Source organism: Orcinus orca, chromosome 20 (assembly GCF_937001465.1).
Source record: "Orcinus orca chromosome 20, mOrcOrc1.1, whole genome shotgun sequence".
Taxonomy (NCBI): Eukaryota; Metazoa; Chordata; class Mammalia; order Artiodactyla; family Delphinidae; genus Orcinus; species Orcinus orca.
Genome location: NC_064578.1, coordinates 47302314 through 47319749, shown reverse-complemented (window position 1 = coordinate 47319749; position 17436 = coordinate 47302314). Strand labels below are relative to the sequence as shown.

Genomic DNA, 17436 nt, shown 5'->3' with positions numbered 1-17436 from the left:
CTACTAAGTAAAAAGGTGAGAACTAACCAAATGTCCATTAATAGAGGATTGATTATATGAATATGATAGATCAACACAATGACTATGGACTATATAAAAGAACAAAGAAATCCTCTGTGAAGCGATATATTAAAAAAAATAACTCTAAGATACATAGTTAAAAAAAGATACAAAATAACATGTATAACATGCTACCTTTTGTGTAAAAGAAGAAAAATAACAATCATCTTTCTTGTATTTTGATAAAGAAATCCTGAATATCAGTGGGCTTATGTGTAGGGGAGGGCGTATGTGAACCATGGGTGGAGTGGGAAGGTCTCAAGAAGACTTTATACCTTTCTGTATTTCTGGATATTTTTGGAAACCACAGGAATTTATTAACTATTCAACAATGTTTTAAATTGAGCTAGATCTATACTATCTGTGCATACAGGGAAAGATAGCTGAGATTTACTTTTTTTTTTTAAGAGATTTACTTTTAAATGGAAAAAAAATGCAAGGTTTGGAACAATGTGCAGAATATAAACATGGTTAATTTTTGTTTAAGAAAACATGCTTTTTATTAAAAAGATAATGAGGTTGTGAAAGACAAAGGAAGATTGAGAAACTGTTTCAGACTAAAAAAGACATGACAACAGAATGCAATTCGTGATCCTGAACTAGAAACCAAATTGCTCTAAAGGATGTTGTTGGGACAGCTGACAAAATTTAAATGTGGACTATGGAGTGGGCAATAGCATTAAATTAATGTTAATTTGATAACTGTACTGTGGTTAAGATAATAGCTCTATTCTTAAGAAATGTATGCTAAAGTATTAAGGAATAAAGACATAATGTAGGCAACCTACTCTCAAACAGGTCAGATAAAAATCATATACATATATGTACATATATTTGGGAAAAATGGTAAAGCAAATGTTAGAATCTGGACAGGGCTCTATGAGAATTCCATGGCTTTTCCTTAAGTTTGAAATTATTTCAAAGAGGGGAAAGGGCTTCCCTGGTGGCGCAGTGGTTGAGAGTCCGCCTGCCGATGCAGGGGACACGGGTTCGTGCCCCGGTCTCGGAAGATCCCACATGCCGCGGTGCGGCTGGGCCCGTGAGCTATGGCCGCTGAGCCTGCGCGCCCGGAGCCTGTGCTCCGCAACGGGAGAGGCCACAACAGTGAGAGGTCCGCGCACCGCAAAAAAAAAGAGGGGAAAAAAAAGAAAGAAAGAAAAAAAAAGAGTACCTGTGTACAAATATGAGGATGCAGAGGGAACAAAACCAAGAAGAAGCATCCACCTGGGTAGTCACTCCTCCCTGGGGCTTCACGGCACATTTTACAAACATTTAACTTCTAGTGATAATAGTGTTAAGTAGTATTTACTGAGCATTTATTATGTGCCAGACGTTGTTGTAAGTGCTTCTAATGGGTTAACTTAATGACTCCACATGAAATTCTAGAGTAGATGCAAACATTCTCATCGAGAAGAAACTGAAATACAGGGAGGGTAGTCCAGGGCTGTGAGAGGAAGAGCAGGGACTGGGTCTGGGTCTAGGGATTCTGGACCCAGAGGCAACAGCCACACTCCACAGCACTGTGAGTGCTGGTCACTGCTCTTGGGGACTGAAGTTCAGCAGCAGTTCAGGCATCCTCTATCTTGTTCTGCTTTGCATCCATCCCCACCGTCCTCAAAGGCAACGCACTATTGGAAGCCTGGCTTAACCAATGTGAGGTGAAGGAAGGAAGAAGTTTTGGGATGAGATGATGCTAAAGTGGGAAAAGAGCCAACATCACTGCCTTTGAGAATGGATAGGCTCTTCTGTAGCAAAGGAAGATAAGAAATTCCTGAGTCTGTTTAGAAAATGTAACTCTGGTATGTAGGAAGGGAGGAAGGTTGTGCACACCTGACATCCCCAAACTTCTTCAGGGTTGCCACCTGACGGCTTTGCACAAAAGACCTGAAGGGGTAGAATGGGAGAATTTTGCACAAAATGACTGCAAACATTCCAGTGGGTCAAAGAGAGACAAAGAGGTATGGCGAGAGTGGCTGGACACAGGGCAGACAATGGACAGAGGTATTCTGAAAAAGAAAAGTCTGCAGGTTGACCTGACAGGACCAACATTTGGTTCTGCCAACTCCCACAGGCTGCCAGCACTCACCGCAAAGCAGCCAATCACATCATTCTCTGCAAACTTGTCTCCGTAGTTTTCAAACCGGCTACTGGTGGACTTCTTCCCAGTGCCTCCATAGCCATAGGAGAAAGGCTCTTCGCCTGATGGAAGAAACAGGCAAAGGCAGGTTAAACCTGCGATGGTCACAACAGCCTTTATGGCTGTCATGTAGTTTTAAATTAAAAAATCATTTTCTTTACTAGTTTTACTAATCAGATGCTTTTGGCGGGGAAGGTAAGAAAGGTTCCATTGAAAGGAAGCCCCTCGTTATGCAGAACTTCTGAGGGCTTGATGGCTTTAGATGTTAAGTCTGGGAGTAGGAGCTGAACTGAACTGCTTTGCACAGAAGGGAGAATTTGGAAAAATAAAGGGAGGAGGGAAGAGAGGAGCTGGGATAGAGGAAGGTTGTATGCTGAGATGCATCCCTTTGCTGTGACATTCAATATTCAGTTAAGTCTCCTAATGGCGTCAATTTTTGGTGCCAATGAGTTTTGGTCAGAAATCAGTAAAAGGATTTTGCTTCTGCAGACCATAAGGTCTAATACCTAGGAAAGGTACTGGATTGCCTTAGGCTACAGAACTGGGTGCTGATGCAATATGACTGAGACCCCAGGGGCCCTGGCTGACATCTGGGTTATAGAGAGATCCTAGGCCAGGAACCCAAGGCGCATCCTGCCAGTAAAGCAGGAGCCAACAGCATGAACTCCAGGCCCAGTTCTAGTATGAATCAGCTGTGTAACCTTGGACATCTGCTCCACTGTTCTGGGCTTTGTATCTTTATCTATATCAACTACTTTCCACTTACACCTCAAAAGTGAAAGAAAGATAAAAGGAGATGACACATGAGTCTTAAATAAAAACTGCTAATACGTATCAAAATGAAAAGTGTTCACTGTTTTTAACCTAGCATTTCTACTTTTAAAGATCAGACTAATTACACACAAGGGCAGCTCAAGTGTTTAACAGCAAAAATTTGCAATCAACTTAAATGACCTACAAAACATTGATAAATAAGTGATACAACTGTAAAGTGAAAAATTATGCAGTGGTCAAAAAAGCTATGCTTATTTACAAAAATATACCCATGGATATTAAGTGGGAAAAAGCAATCAGGTTACAGTAGTCCGTATAATGTGCCCCATCTGAGAAACACAAAGGACAAAACACAAACTGTCTGGAAGGCTACAGATGAAAATGTTAACACTGGTTGTTATCTCACAGGTTTAGAAGGATTTTCATTTTTCTCCTCTGTAATGGCCTGAATTTTCACAAGGAGCACACATTACTTTCATTTTTTTCTTTACACGTTATTTTCATAATCAGAATGTTTTTATGACCAAGGAAGAAGGTTCTCAGCATTGGTCACTGAAATCAGTCACTTGGGGTCAGAAGGTCACTGAGGCCTGGGGTTCTGTGAAAATTCAAAACCTCTCAAGGCAGCCCCTGCCCCTCTCCACCAGCCAGCCCTGGCCCCATTGGTCTTTGCTTTCTCTTTTACTCTGGGTTAAGCTCTGGACAGAAAATTCCAGATAGGACTTAATGGGACTTGAGGAACTTATTACTTTCAGCTTGGTTTGAGAACAGGAGACAACTGGTCTTTTTTTTAAGAAAGGGAACAGTTTTCTAAAGAGGACTTTGGACCCTCTCCTTAAAGATGCAGGATAAATTTTTGTAGAAAAGTTGTTATCACTGTGGTCCTGCCACTGAATCCTGTATGTCTGAAGATGGGAAGCGGCACAAGCCTAATCCTTGTTGTCTGTTCCATCCCAGGGTGGTTCTGTTCTGGGTCCAATGCGGGAAAGAGAAAGTTAGGAAGCTTGAGAATCCAGGGACAGAGGCACCCGCTCTACTCTCTGGATTGCTTGGCTGATCTCCTCTTACCTAGCTGAGTGCTGCAGGAGTCCAGGGACCAACCAATACGGACAACGTGTGGGTCGGGCTCTGTAGATGGAAGGTGCTTCACAGAGATTTCCTCATTGATCTGGGAACAGAGAACAAGAGGGCTCAGAAGTGATTCTCTGGAGGCTGATGGGTTACGAGGCAATACAGGAGGGAAGTGCGCAGATGTTAAAAAAAACAAACAAGCAAACAAACAAACAAAGCAGCAGGCTTTTGCTGCTGGGGAAAAGGTATCTACACTGCTCTGAAGGGCCTGTTGTACTGAAACCAGGGCCTCTAAAGGGCTTAGGAGAGTTCAGGGCCACAGAGAAGGGAATTTCAGAACCAGTTATGTTTTAGTTTTAACACTTGCTGCAGGGGAAACAGGGACTCTCATAACATTTGGTGTAGAAACATAAACTGGTACAATGTCTTTGGAGGGCAACTTAGCAGTCTTTATTAACTATAAATGCACATGCTCTATAACCAAGCAATTCAACTTCCAGTTTATCCTATAGATACATACACCCAAAAATATTCAGTGAGGCAGTATTTATGTTGAAAAGGGAGGGAGGGAGGGAGGGAGAAAGCAAGTAGAAACCACCTATAAGGCACTGGTCACATTATGGCACATTCCTACCACAGAATATGATGCAGCGGTTAAAAAGAATGAGGCAGGGCTGATACACTGGGGTATGGAAAAATGTCCAAGACACAGTATTAAGTAAAAGCAGCAGAAAGAATAAAAGGTACCTTCTGGGGACTTCGCTGGTGGCGCAGTCATTAAAAATCTGCCTGCCAATGCAGGGGACACAGGTTCGATCCCTGGTCCGGGAAGGTCTCACATGCCGCGGAGCAACTAAGCCCGTGCGCCACAACTACTGAGCCTGCACTCTAGAGCCCGCGAGTCACAACTACTGGAGCCCATGTGCCACAACTACTGGAGCCCACGTGCCACAACTACTGGAGCCCACGTGCCTAGAGCCCCTGCTCTGCAACAAGGGAAGCTACTGCAATGAGAAGCCCGTGCACCGCAACTAAGAGTAGCCCCTGCTCGCCGCAACAAGAGAAAGCCTGCATGCAGCAATGAAGACCCAATGCAGCCAAAAATAAATAAAAATTAAAAAGAAAAAAAAAGGTATCTTCTGACTTAACCTTTAATTAAATCAGAGGTTAGACTGTCTAATAACCAATATCTATCTGCATTAGATTGTGGCTTTCAGAAAGTTACCCTATGTCACTGACTTTTGCACACACATCTTTCACATTTTAACATCTCCAAAGTCAGGATATATCTTACAATTGATGTGTGAAAGCCCTGTCAGTATAATTGGCAGTGTTTCTCTACGAGCAGCACAAAACAATGCACAACTTAGAATCAACGTCTTAGCCAAGGAAATACGATAACCCTTGGTCTTAGCTTCCACCTCTAAAAACAGTATGTATTTCAACAGTATGTATTTCATGATGATACTGTGAGGATTAATAGAGATATCCATGGAAAGAACTTGGCACTGTATCTAACACATGCAATGTGTTTTGTAAGTATTACCTATCATAAATAAGTTTAGATATGCAAAGGATACACAAGAAATTGTTAACACATAAGGTATCTTTGGAGGGTAGGACGGGGATTGGGAGGATGTGAGTATAACTCTGGTTTTCACCCTATAGTCTTTTATGCTTTCTGAACTTTATTAAACACGAGCACATATTATTTTCATAAACATAACCGGACGTGGAACTGTGGAGAGATGATGGTAGAGGATGACCTGATGGCAGAACCTTTCTTTTTCTTGCTCTTCCCTGTCCTCCCTTTAATTGGTGATGAGCAATTCTTTCTAGCTCACTGTTTTTCCAAACAACTCCTTTTCCTAGTTCTACAAGTATGTCATCCTTAGAATGGTTGGCTATACAATACCTGGGTCAAACCCCATCAAGGGAAAATCTGTTTGAAGAAGCAATGTATGGTCAGCCTGCTTTCCCCATATATTATTTAGCAATGACATAGTTCTTCTCAGTTCATTTTACTTTTTTTTTTTTGCTGGGACACAGTCTATGCTCAATCAAATCTCTTTTGCAATCATGGCTCTGACCAAGGTGGTTGGTGACAGGTTATTCCAAAGGATGGACCTATTTTCTGTCCCTATCCCGTCTGGTTGCTCCCACTCACCTTCATCTCAAAGCACACACGGCCCCTTCTGACCCCATAGCTGGCGCGGGCTCCTGACCACAGGTATGCAAAACCTTCAATTGTGAGTGGGTAGCCACTACTCCGGTCTCGGGCCACCTTGAAGTGGAGGTCGCAGTTATCTGTGGAGGAAAAAGCCTGTATTTGGCTGATGTTTTAATGGTCCCGAGAGGGACAGGCACAGGCAGAGGTAAGTTCCCCAAGAGTGTTAACCAGGAGTACACAAGCTGACACATCACGGGGGCAGGTTCATGAGAAGCCAGCCGCATCGCCTAACCAGTCTCCCTTTTAGCACAAAGGCCCTGGACTACTGCAAACGGGCCTGCACAGGATGAAAACAGCCACTCTACATAGGAACGAGGGTTTTTCACCTGGCTGAGGTCCCAGGATGGCTGTCGGGGGCGCCCCTGGAAATAATACACACATGCTTCTAATGGGGATGTACACTTGCTAGGGAGAGGGTCCATATTCTTACCAGTTTCAAGGGATTTTAGAATTTAAAAAGGTTAATCCCCACTGCCATACACTTCAACCATCTCCCATGCTAACTCTATTAGTGTGGAAGCCAGACTCCTGCTGCCAACAGCTGCACAAACATCTGACCCTGATCCACACCCACCACCCAGGACCACTGTCAGGTGCACCACAGACTCCCACCTCCTCAAGTGGGCCTAGGACTCTGCTGCTCGGACTCTCCCCCGTCTTCAAGTCTTTTCTGACCATCTCGTCCAGTAGGCTCTCTCCTTTTTCTAAAGGCTGAGTGCCATGGTCTGTACAACTGGCATTTGATCAGATGCTGCTTCAGGGACCACCACCACCCAATACTTTAAAAAATGTTTAGCTTTACTCTGGGTATATGTCTTTGAGATCTTGCGATAGAAGGGACTGTGTACGAGATGTCTTTATCTCTTCCAAAGCATGTAGCCACTGGTCTATAAACATGAGCTTCGTAAAGAAGTACACGAATGAACTTCTGTTAACTTTCCGCTCTGTTGAAAAGTGCAGCCCTCAGACTTGATTGGGCTTCTGGGTGTGTTTAAAAATTCGGATTCACAGGCTCTACCACTTAGAATTTGTCTTAGGAGGTCTGAGGAGGGACAGGACCTTTATATTCATTCCCCCAAGTGTTTAGATGCACAGTCAAGGGGAAAACCACTTATCCAGAGGAAAGAAAACTGAACTGGAGGACAGACCAGGTTAATGCCTGAGAAGACAAAACGGCATTGGTTTCACCAGGAACGTGAGCAGCTGATGGAAACTGGGGAAACGGCCGTCAAAGAGTTAAGTTTCCCCAGCAGCACTCAGGTTCCCTTCCCGCTTAAATGACAACCCTCCGTGTTTACAGGGTGCTAGGGTTTTCCAACTTGCTCTGGTATCCACTCTCTGATGAATGTCACTCAAAGTCCTCTGAGGTATTAGGGCAGGATTATTCCTCCCTGAAGAGAAGCTCAGAGAAGTAGAATGACTTGCCCAGAATCTCACAGTTAGAGCTGAGAGCAGATCTTCTGTCTCCAAACCAGCACCCTCATTCTAGAGCTCTGCTGTTTCTCACATCTGAACTAACACTGGCTCTGGATGGTGCCGGGCAGGAATTCTGTGAAGGTTAAGGCAACCTCCCAATACTGAGTGGAAGGCAGTATCAAACAGGCATTCCAAAGACTCACATGTGTCGATGGCAACAAGTGTGTCATCAAAGTCATCTTCATCCTCTTCAGCGGGAGGCTGAGGAGAGCGGCCCCTGTGTCATAAAGAGGTATTACGTTACATGAGAACGGACAGACAAGGGAAGAAGGGAACTGAAGGTTCTGCTTGAATTTACAAGTGGCCTCCAAGCTGCTTCCTGGATTTCAAGTTCTTGCCACAGAGGTTAGCAAAAGAACTCTGGAACCTTATATCCTTGCAGTAAGAGCAATGACTGTTAACTCCTAGGGCAGGGTCAGGGACTGAAGAGGGCCGGCTCTGCTAACGAGGGCCATCGGCATCATTTAGGAAGCTTTTCCAAGAAGACTCTTCTCTCACACCCCCAGATTCTGATCCACCCCTTTACACGCTGAGAATTACCTCCATGCTGAACTCTGGGAGCCTATGGTAGCCCAAAGAGTACTGGGCCAGGAGTGGGAATCTGTAAGAATTTAGATAAACCTTTTATTACAATTTGTCCATATTCCAGGCTTCCTAAAACTCCACATCTGAAAGGATTTGAAATGAACCATTTTTTTCAGTCTCTTTCTCTTTAAAAGTGTCCTAGGGCTTCCCGGTGGCGCAGTGGTTGAGAGTCCGCCTGCTAATGCAGGGGACGCGGGCTCGTGCCCCGGTCCGGGAAGATCCCACATGTCGCGGAACGGCTGGGCCCATGAGCCATGGCCGCTGAGCCTGCGCGTCCGGAGCCCGTGCTCCGCAATGGGAGAGGCCACGACAGTGAGAGGCCCGCGTACAGAAAAAAAAAAAAAAAAAGTGTCCTAAATTATGAACAAGAGTCCCTCCTACCAAAATACTAAAAGGGACTATGTGAAAATACTGGTGGTTTCCAACATATGGGAATAAGGGAAAGGGGTGGAAGTGTGGAGTCTAATGTTCAGTGTCCTGCCTGAGCCAGGCTGGATGACCTCAGTCCACCATATGCTCAGACCAGGTACACTGTGCCCATCTAGTTCCTGGCACTCCCCCAGCAGCAGGCTTCCCTCTGGTGGAGTGCCCTTCTTACCCTGCCAGTCCAAGGCTAGCACAGAGCCTGGTAGGAAGAAAGAGATCATCACATGGTAAGTCTATCCTAGGAAGCTTTCTCTGTCACCCCTGGATGAAAGCAAGTGCTCTTCCTCTGTCCTCCATCAGCAAGTAGCTCTAGGCCTCTGTTCTATGGGGGGTAGTAGGAGAAACTCATAAGAGGTGGGTTCCATCTCCTGACTTCAGTCACAGCCATGAGACCCAGGCCCTGTCTTAAACAGTCACAAGCTAATTAGAGGATGGACTCCACCAGATAGGAAATAAAATGTGTCAGATGACGAGCCAAGATGAATAGAGAAGGAGTGATCATTCCTAGTTTCCCTGATTGGAAAAGGCTTCACACAGGAGCTGAAGGAGGGAAGGAGGAAGGGGTAGGTCTGGGCCTGGGGATGAAGGGAGGGGGAAGGCTTGTCAGGGAAGGGAAAAGGAAATGACCAGGGGGGAGGCCACTCCCACCCATGAGCTCCTGACCCTCACACAAAACCCACTGTCCAAATCACCTGTGACTCCACGGACTATCCCAAGGGCGGGCACGTGTGAAAGCACTACGAGGGCTGATAATGAATGAATGAACAGATGGATGGAAGGGGTGTGTTTCGGAGTAGGTCAGGAAATAAATCTTTCTTTCAACTGAGGGATATCAAGCAACCATTAAGAACAGAACACTGTGCTGGACTGCAGGGCAGTGGGGCAAAGGACTGAAAAGGCAGGCTGGCATCTCACATGTGTTTGAACTTTACCCTGAAAGTAATGGGAAGGGAAGAACTGAGGGAAGGACCAAATATTTAGCAAAGTTGAATCTGGTAGTGAGTGCAGGAAGAACTGGGGGAGAGTGTGAGGGAGGGAGAACTCTGCTCTGCCCCTCCGGGCTAGTACGAAGGTCCCAGTGGGCACCAGGCTACAGACATAGAGACCTACCGGAAAAAGGGTGACCACTGCCTCACAGACCCACCTCCTATCCTCTCGGTGCTCGAAATACCCCCGTCCCCGGTTTTCTTCGTAAGGCCTCTTGCGACTCTGGAACTGCTGTCTGTCTGGTTTGAGTTGAGATGCTTCGGGCGGGAGGAAGCTGGTGGGTGCTTCTTGCTTCATCTCTGTCTTCACTTCTACTGTCAGGACAAATCCAGATGGTCAAGACACTCAGAAACTCCTCAGCTATCACTTTCCTGGTCCCCTTTACCTCAGGAGATACTGGAAGGATCCTGACTATGGTGATGAGGTCTGGGCACAGGCAGCTTGCTGAGTTCAACAGAAGCCTGCTGAGGGAGCCAAGACGGCTGTCCTGGAGAACAGGGCTAGAATAAAGGGAGGCTGGGGATGGCCATCCAGGCACATCAGCACCAGCAGTTGATGGGGTAACAGATGTCAGTCAGATAACTCTCAGGCTTCGTGGGGAGGGAGAGGGGACTTCAGCACTAAACAAGGACAAGCTCGCTAAGGGCCTACCTAAAGGCGAATGACTGCCTTGGCTATCTTGCCAAAGGCCCCATGAAAGTTGGCAGCTACCTTGGCCTGCACCAAGTGGGAGGGAGCCCCCAAAACTTCTAAGATTCCACAGTTCCACATTCTCTAATTTCTCCTCCCTAAGAATCTCTTCACTTCAATTCTTACAAAGTTTCTTCAGTCTAACAATGGAGGGGAGAAAGTCAATTCAACAGTGTTGTGGTCCCACAGCTAACTCTACCGGCTTTAATCACTCTATGACAAAGCCCAGAATCATTCCAGAAGGGAGGGTCTGCAGTTAAGCCAGCCCACAGGTGTGACGGCCTCATTAAGTCACACCACAAATAGGAAGTCAGGATGGGATGACATGCTGTGGACCACAGGAAATCCCAGTCTCGGGCAGACTTCAAGAATCCGTGCCTACCAAGAGAAACCCGTGGACTCAGTCTAGCCTCATCTAGAGAAACCCGTGGACTCAGTCTAGCCTCATCTAGAGAAACCCGTGGACTCAGTCTAGCCTCATCTAGAGAAACCCGTGGACTCAGTCTAGCCTCATCTAGAGAAATCCGTAGACTCAGTCTAGCCTCACCTCTCTCACAGCATCTATGGATGCCGTGGATCACTCACATCTACACACTTCAGCATTCAACTCAAGACCACCTTGGGTCACTCCCTGGCTTTGGCATGCAGACCAAACCTCTCAGAGAAGGCTCCTCGCTTGCTAGGGCAGAGATGGTGCTCACTCACCTGAAGAGAACTTCCATGGTTCCCAGCACAGAGCTGGGCTCACAGGAGGCCTTGATAAATGTCTGCACGGAAAATACTCTCCTTGGGCCAAATGATCCCACAAGTCTCACAGAGCCTGACACAAATCTACGGTTTAACCTACATTCATTAAAATCCTGAGCCACCCACAAGAAATGTCTGGGGATTTCACTTTGTGGATGAACCAGAATGGAATCAGAACCAGCTAGATTCACTAAGAAAAGGCACTGGGGCCACAGCACAGTGAAAGGAGCACAAGACTGGGAGCCAGTCCTGGCTCTGTCATTACTCAACGGTAGGACCCTGCTTCCCCAATACTAGGACAGTACTCGTGAGGAGTGCTGCTTACTGACCAAGAGCAATGGCCCAGAAGCCAGTTTCCTGGTTCCAGCCCCGGCCCTGCCACCTCCCCCATCTGTAAAATTGGGAGACAGCTACATTACAATTGTGTTTCCCAAACTGGCACTACAGGGAACTTTTTTCTACAAAGACACATTTACATGTTTGGGAAATCCTGGGTTTAAACAATGTGACACAGAGCTTTTCCCAATCCAGGACTTCTCAGCATCTTTAATGCTCTAATGAGCACAGTGACTCTCCCAGAGGCGGTATAGAATACGCTGCATTTTTCAGATGTGTTTGTCCAAGGAACCTTTTCCTGAGAAGTCCCTAATAATATCTCCTGGAAAGATATTCTTCAGAACATGGGAAACACTGGACTAGATTTAGAAGGTCCTTTCTGGCTTCCACATTCTAAGATTCTAAGTAAGACTCAAATACTGGCCTCTAGGTCTCAACTCTCTAGGATGTTGGTACTAACATCTGAAAACATACCTTGAAGACTCCCCTCTCCTAACACTTGGGAGTGGGACTAAGTTCTTTCCTTCAAAAAGACCTTGCCAGAGTGACAAAGCCCAAGTGGAATACCCAAGAGAAAGATGCAAAGTCTCTGGGAAGATAGGCACTAGGCAGAAGGTAAGGGCTACCCACACATAGATTCTATTTCCTTCAAGAGAGAGAGATCATGTGCGTTTTCCTACCTGGGCGATAGGCCTGCTGCTGCTGGTCCATTTCCAGTGTTCTCCTCTCGTAGCCTGACTCGTTCTCTTTCTTGATGACCTGTGTCTCATAGAATTGGTTCTGCATGGTAATATTGTCCATGACATCTTAAAACAAAAAATGGCCAGTTAGAAGGGTGTTTCTTGGGACTAGAGGTAGCTTTTTAATGCAAAACAACACCATCCCCACTGGGGACAATTAGTCTGCCAGAGGCTAAAAGGTGTGATAACACCCTCAGATGGAAACCCACCTGGGAAATCAGGGGCCCCAGCTGCCTGAGGACATGCTTTCTTACCCCTCAAAAGGTTGGAGATCTATCTGTGATTGGGTTCTACAGAATCCCAACATACAAAACCAAATGAAGCAGAACTGCTCTGGTTGAAGCAAGGAGATGGGAGAGTCAGAGAAGGGGTCCAGCTTGACCTCACCCTCTAAGTCCCCACTAGGGTGGGGGGTAACTCCACAGACACCTGGGATTCCATGGAGCACAGTTTAAAAATTACCAGCCTAGCTGTTCTCTGATGTGGTATAATGCTTAGAGAGTTACCTTTAGGGTACAACCTTAAAAACTGTTCAGAGCACAAACCAGTCCTCTGTCCGACCCAATTCACTATTCCCACCTGCATAGCCAACCCTCTTTAAGAATCACTTCCACCCTGCAATAACTGTAAAGACCAGGGGTAACCATCTCAGTTGAAGAGGAAATGGGGGAGGAAGGAAAGGAACTGTTAAGAAAACAGGAGTCATGATAATAGTGGCCTTCAGACTCATTAGGGATAAATCCTAAAATATTTGGAGTTAGGTGGGAAGGGTTCCAGGAAGGTGTCTTGTGGGTCCAGGACCAACTCAACTGAAGGGTGGCAAGAATAACAATATCAGGGAATTCCCTGGAGGTCCAGTGTTTAGGACTCGGCACTTTCACTGCCAGGGCCAGGGTTCAATCCCTGGTTGGGGAACTAAGATCCCGCAAACTATGCGGCACAGCCAAAAAAACAAGAAAGAAAGAAAGAAAGAAAGAAAGAAAGGAAGGAAGAAAGAAAGGAAAGAAAGGAAAGAAAGGAAGGAAGGAAGAGAGGAAGGAAGAAAGGAAGGAAGAAAGAAAGGAAGGAAGAAAAGAAAAGAAGAAAGGAAGAAAGGAAGAAAGAAAGAAAGAAAGAAAGGAAAAAGAATAATAACATCAACTATTTATGGAGTACATACTACATACCAGATGCTGGGATACAGCTGAGAATAAGCTTGCCCCACTAAAACCTTCAGTTTAGTAAGACAGACACACGTTAAACAAATACGTAAGCACAAAAATTATGATTGGGTTAAGGGCTATGAAGAAGTACCAGGGGCTAAGATCAGGGACCCGGAAAGTAAGAGATAAGCCTTGACTCAAAGGATACATAGGTGATGATAATTCAGTGAAGAGAACGGAGAAAACATTCCTGGGGTTGGGATGACACATGTGAGAGCTCAGAGGTGGAACTAAAACCTGAAACTCCCTCAAGAACCTTGTAGGCAAATCCAGAGGGAACTCTGGAAACCTAGGGTTAGTAGTAAGCAGGTTCTCCACCCCAGGGGCAAGCTTTGCTAGGTGCCTCCAGAGCCCTACTAGTGGCTGTGCCAGGACTAGTGAGGCAGAACCACAGGGAAGGGCAGACTACTCTGCTGCTTGCTAACTGATTGGATCCTTTCTCAGAGGACAAATATATCTGGGCACAAACCAGGTGCGGCCAAAGGGAGGAAAGTCACAGATCACGTGGTCTGCTACAGGTCTGTTTACCAGGGTTGAAGGAAGGGTTGGAGGGGGGCATAAAAAGGGACCCAAAGGATTTTGTTGTAAGGGGTAGGGGAGAAAGGAAGACACAGAATAACTCCCTAATTAGAACACAAGGGACCCTTTCAAACCACTTTCTTTCTTCCAGGCTCCAAGCACAGTGTTCTTCTCGCCACGGAAGCCTCACATCTCTCTTTCTGAGAATCTCCTGTGCTCACAGAGGAAGCCTTGCTCAGAGAAGCTATGGTTCTGGGGCCCTTCTCCGCTCTCTAAAACATCCACCTCCTAATAATAGACAGGTCCAGTGCTAAGCCCCTTATGAACGTAATCTCATTCTTAACAACCCTGGGGGGTGGGGACACTATTATTATCCCAATTTTACACACAAGGGAACCAGGGCTCACAGAGGTGAAGTGACTTGCCCAAGACAAAATCTGAGTCTAGAGTCTATGCTCCAAAGCACATCACTTTTCTTTGGAACCACCTCCAGCCATTGGCCCTTCTTCCTAGGCATTCCTGCCAGGGCCTTGCCTGCCCTAGGCAGGCACACTGGGCCACTCCTTCCTTCCTTCACAGCTCTCTGCAATGGGAAGTACTTTTCCCAGCATCTGAGTCCTAGACAATCGCTCTCCACCCCAAATCTACCCTCAGATTGCCCTGCTCCAGGAGATTCCATCTCTCTTCAACAAGTAAATACCCAATGCCAACCCCAAATCCAGTCTCTTCTCTGACCCCCTTGCTCTCCCCATTTCCTTAGCCCTATGGCTGAGAATACCCTCTTTTCAGAGAAATAACACAAACTCTGAACGCCAGAGTCCTTTCTACTTACTCTTCAACCTCTCCGATCCCTGTCCTGCTAGAAAGCCACCCTTTTCTAACTCCAGATTTAGTCCCTCCCATACCGGGGTCGCCTCCCTTCAGAAAGTAACAGATCTACTCCATCCCCTCTCCTTCAGAGTCACACCTTCTGGCTGATGCACAGGTTCCCAGATACCCCTTGAGGCCCCTCCAATCCCTGGGCACAAAAATAACTGCTTCTGGGGACCAAGGAGCCCTCCTGTGGAGATGTTCAGCCCCAGAAACACTCCTCCCTACTCCACCCTGAGGTCCCCAGCCAAGTCAACAGGTTTTCTTTCACCCTCCACATGCTACACACTCTCTCCTCCCCTATATTTGACAGACCAGCTACACACTCCTGTGCTGGACACAAGGATCCTCTATCCCCTAGATACTCCATCGAGTATCTACTTGTTATCTACCCCACCCACCCCCAGCTACCCTTGTTCTCCAAACATCCCATACTGTTAATCTAAGACCATTCAGCAGTAGCCACTGCGTTATTTGTTCTCAGAGCCTTCCCAGCTCTAGCCCTCCAGGTCCCTCACCCAGTGAAGCATCCTTCTCTCCTCCACCAGCTTCTGGACACCAAGGTTCCATATACCTCCTCTATAAGTCAACCAGAAGGCCCCCAGATTGCCAGCATCAAATGCCCAGGTTCCCCATGCCTCAAGGTTGGCCTTTCAGCCCCGGATCTGAGTCCCCTAGGCCATCCTCAGCCAGATGGAAGTCCCCCCTAGTACAATCACCTGGTGGTCTCCCACAGCCCCTAAGTGCTCCCCAGTCAAACACCAGAACACACAGTCCATCAGACCCTCCCCGGTCAGACACCAGCACTCCATTTTAACCAACCCATAAGAATTCTCGGTACCCCATCCAGCAGCAAACTCCAGGACCCTCCATCCTCAAAACTCTCCCAGCCCTGAAAACACGGCCCCCAACGCCCAGCCCATAGACTGGGCTAGCATGGCTCCCAAGCCTACCCAGCTGTAAACCCTAAGATCACCATTTCCAAGATCCTCCTCAGCCCGCCGACAGAAAACCTCCTGTTCTTCCGACTGTCTCCGGCTCCAGAAACCACGGCTTCCGGTTTCCGAGCCCTAGGCTCCGGAATCCTCTACACCCCCGGACCTTCCTCATCTCCGAAACCGAGAGCCCCCACTCCAGTATCTCCCCTGCACCGAACGCCAGGATCCACCCTCCGGTCGTCCCAAGGGCCTTGTCCCCAGATCCTTTTCAGCGGCGGATGGCGCGATCCCCCGATCCTCAGATCGTCTCCCCGACCTCAGGCGCTGGGATCCCGCGTCCCACAGCCCTTCCTCGGCCCGGACTCCGGGCTCCCCGGCCCTCGCCCCGCGCACTCTCACAATGTCCGTCCGGCCCCGAGTAGCCGCCGGGCTCCGGGTGCGGCTGCAGCCCGGGCGGCGGTGGCTGCGCGGTCCCCTCCAGGTCGGAGCCCCCCTCGGTCTCGACCTCCTCGGTGTTGTGCCCGGTTCGCCCCGGTTCGTCGTCGGCCTCGAGCTCCCGCTCGTCGTCGGGCTCCTCGGCCTCCAGCGCCGCCTGCAGCCGCTCAGCAAGCTCGGCCTTGAGGCCGCGAGTGTCCAGGCCGCGGCGCTGCAGTTCCTCGCGAAGTTCGTTCACCTTCAGACGGCGTACATCCATGGCCCGGGCCCCCGGGGCGGCCCCCGAGCCCGGCCCGGCCTCCCAGGGCTCAGTCCCCCTTAAACCTTTCCTGTCAGGAGGCGAAGGGGGAAAGGGGGGGGCCCCCACTCCAATGGCGGCGGCGGCGGCTCAAAATGGCCGCCGCCACCGCCTCCCCCCTCCTCCGTGGCCCCGTGCGATGCAACACGGGTGCCAATTGGCCATCGCATGAGGGCAATGGGCGCGGGCCCAGGAGCTCAGCCAATTAGAGTGCGTCTTTCAAAAGAACGTCAATGAAAGGGCTTAGGAGTTGCCGGGGAGGAAGCGTTGGCCTACGTCGGTACTGGGACCGAAGCGGGAGGGCGGGAAAAGGAGGGAGGAGGAGCGCGCGGTGATTGGGTAGTGCCCGCGCGCCCGCTCCCGTAGGGTCAAATGAGGGAAAGGGAGTAAAGATTTGGACCAATCAGTGATGAGATCTCAGAATGAGCGGCGCCACCCCCCCCCACGGCCTTTCCTGTGCGGTCCTTTCATCAGACTACTGTCTCTGTAACACATATCTTGATTGGTCTAAATCTCCCGCCCCTAGAGGAGTCCAAGCGGGTAAAACCACTAGAAACCAATCAAATGGAGGGTCGGCAGACACCCCCGCCCCCCTTTCACGATTGCCTTTAGGAAACCGGAAAGAGATGAATTCATTAAGGACCTGCCCCTTGCCGTTAGGGCGGTTTCAAAACAGTCTGTCCACCAATCTCAGTTACTGTCTTATCTCACTAAAGCTAGTACAGTTGCATCGTTTTAGGAAAACCTACCCAGATTGGCCATTCTGGTTACTGTCGGCCTTACGAATATTGCTGTAGAGGGAAGTATACGAAATCGAGATTAAGTAAATAAATTATTCTTAATCTGGAAGAAACTCGGTTGCCTTTATGAAAAGCAACCCTTTGACTTCAGAGAATCCTGAAGGTTTGAAAATAG

At 47.8% G+C, this 17436-nt stretch overlaps 1 protein-coding gene across 5 annotated transcripts in view; it reads right to left on the bottom strand.

The window, feature by feature from the left end:
- The window catches only part of HNRNPUL1 (heterogeneous nuclear ribonucleoprotein U like 1), a 36281-nt gene that overhangs the window by 18056 nt on the left and 789 nt on the right, over positions 1-17436 (bottom strand). The window contains exons 1-7 of one of the 5 annotated variants that reach the window (XM_004271251.4): positions 16188-16655; positions 12200-12325; positions 9904-10057; positions 7892-7965; positions 6210-6349; positions 4040-4139; positions 2147-2259 (exon numbers count right to left, since the gene is read on the bottom strand). In XM_004271251.4, coding sequence (XP_004271299.1) covers positions 2147-2259; positions 4040-4139; positions 6210-6349; positions 7892-7965; positions 9904-10057; positions 12200-12325; positions 16188-16482 — 1002 coding nt within the window. In that variant the 5' untranslated portion in view covers positions 16483-16655. Of the gene's footprint in view, positions 1-2146; positions 2260-4039; positions 4140-6209; positions 6350-7891; positions 7966-9903; positions 10061-12199; positions 12326-15803; positions 15823-16187; positions 16656-17436 lie in introns of those variants that run through there. The other 4 variants (XM_033430907.2, XM_049704102.1, XM_033430910.2 and 1 more) reach the window with 4 other exon arrangements.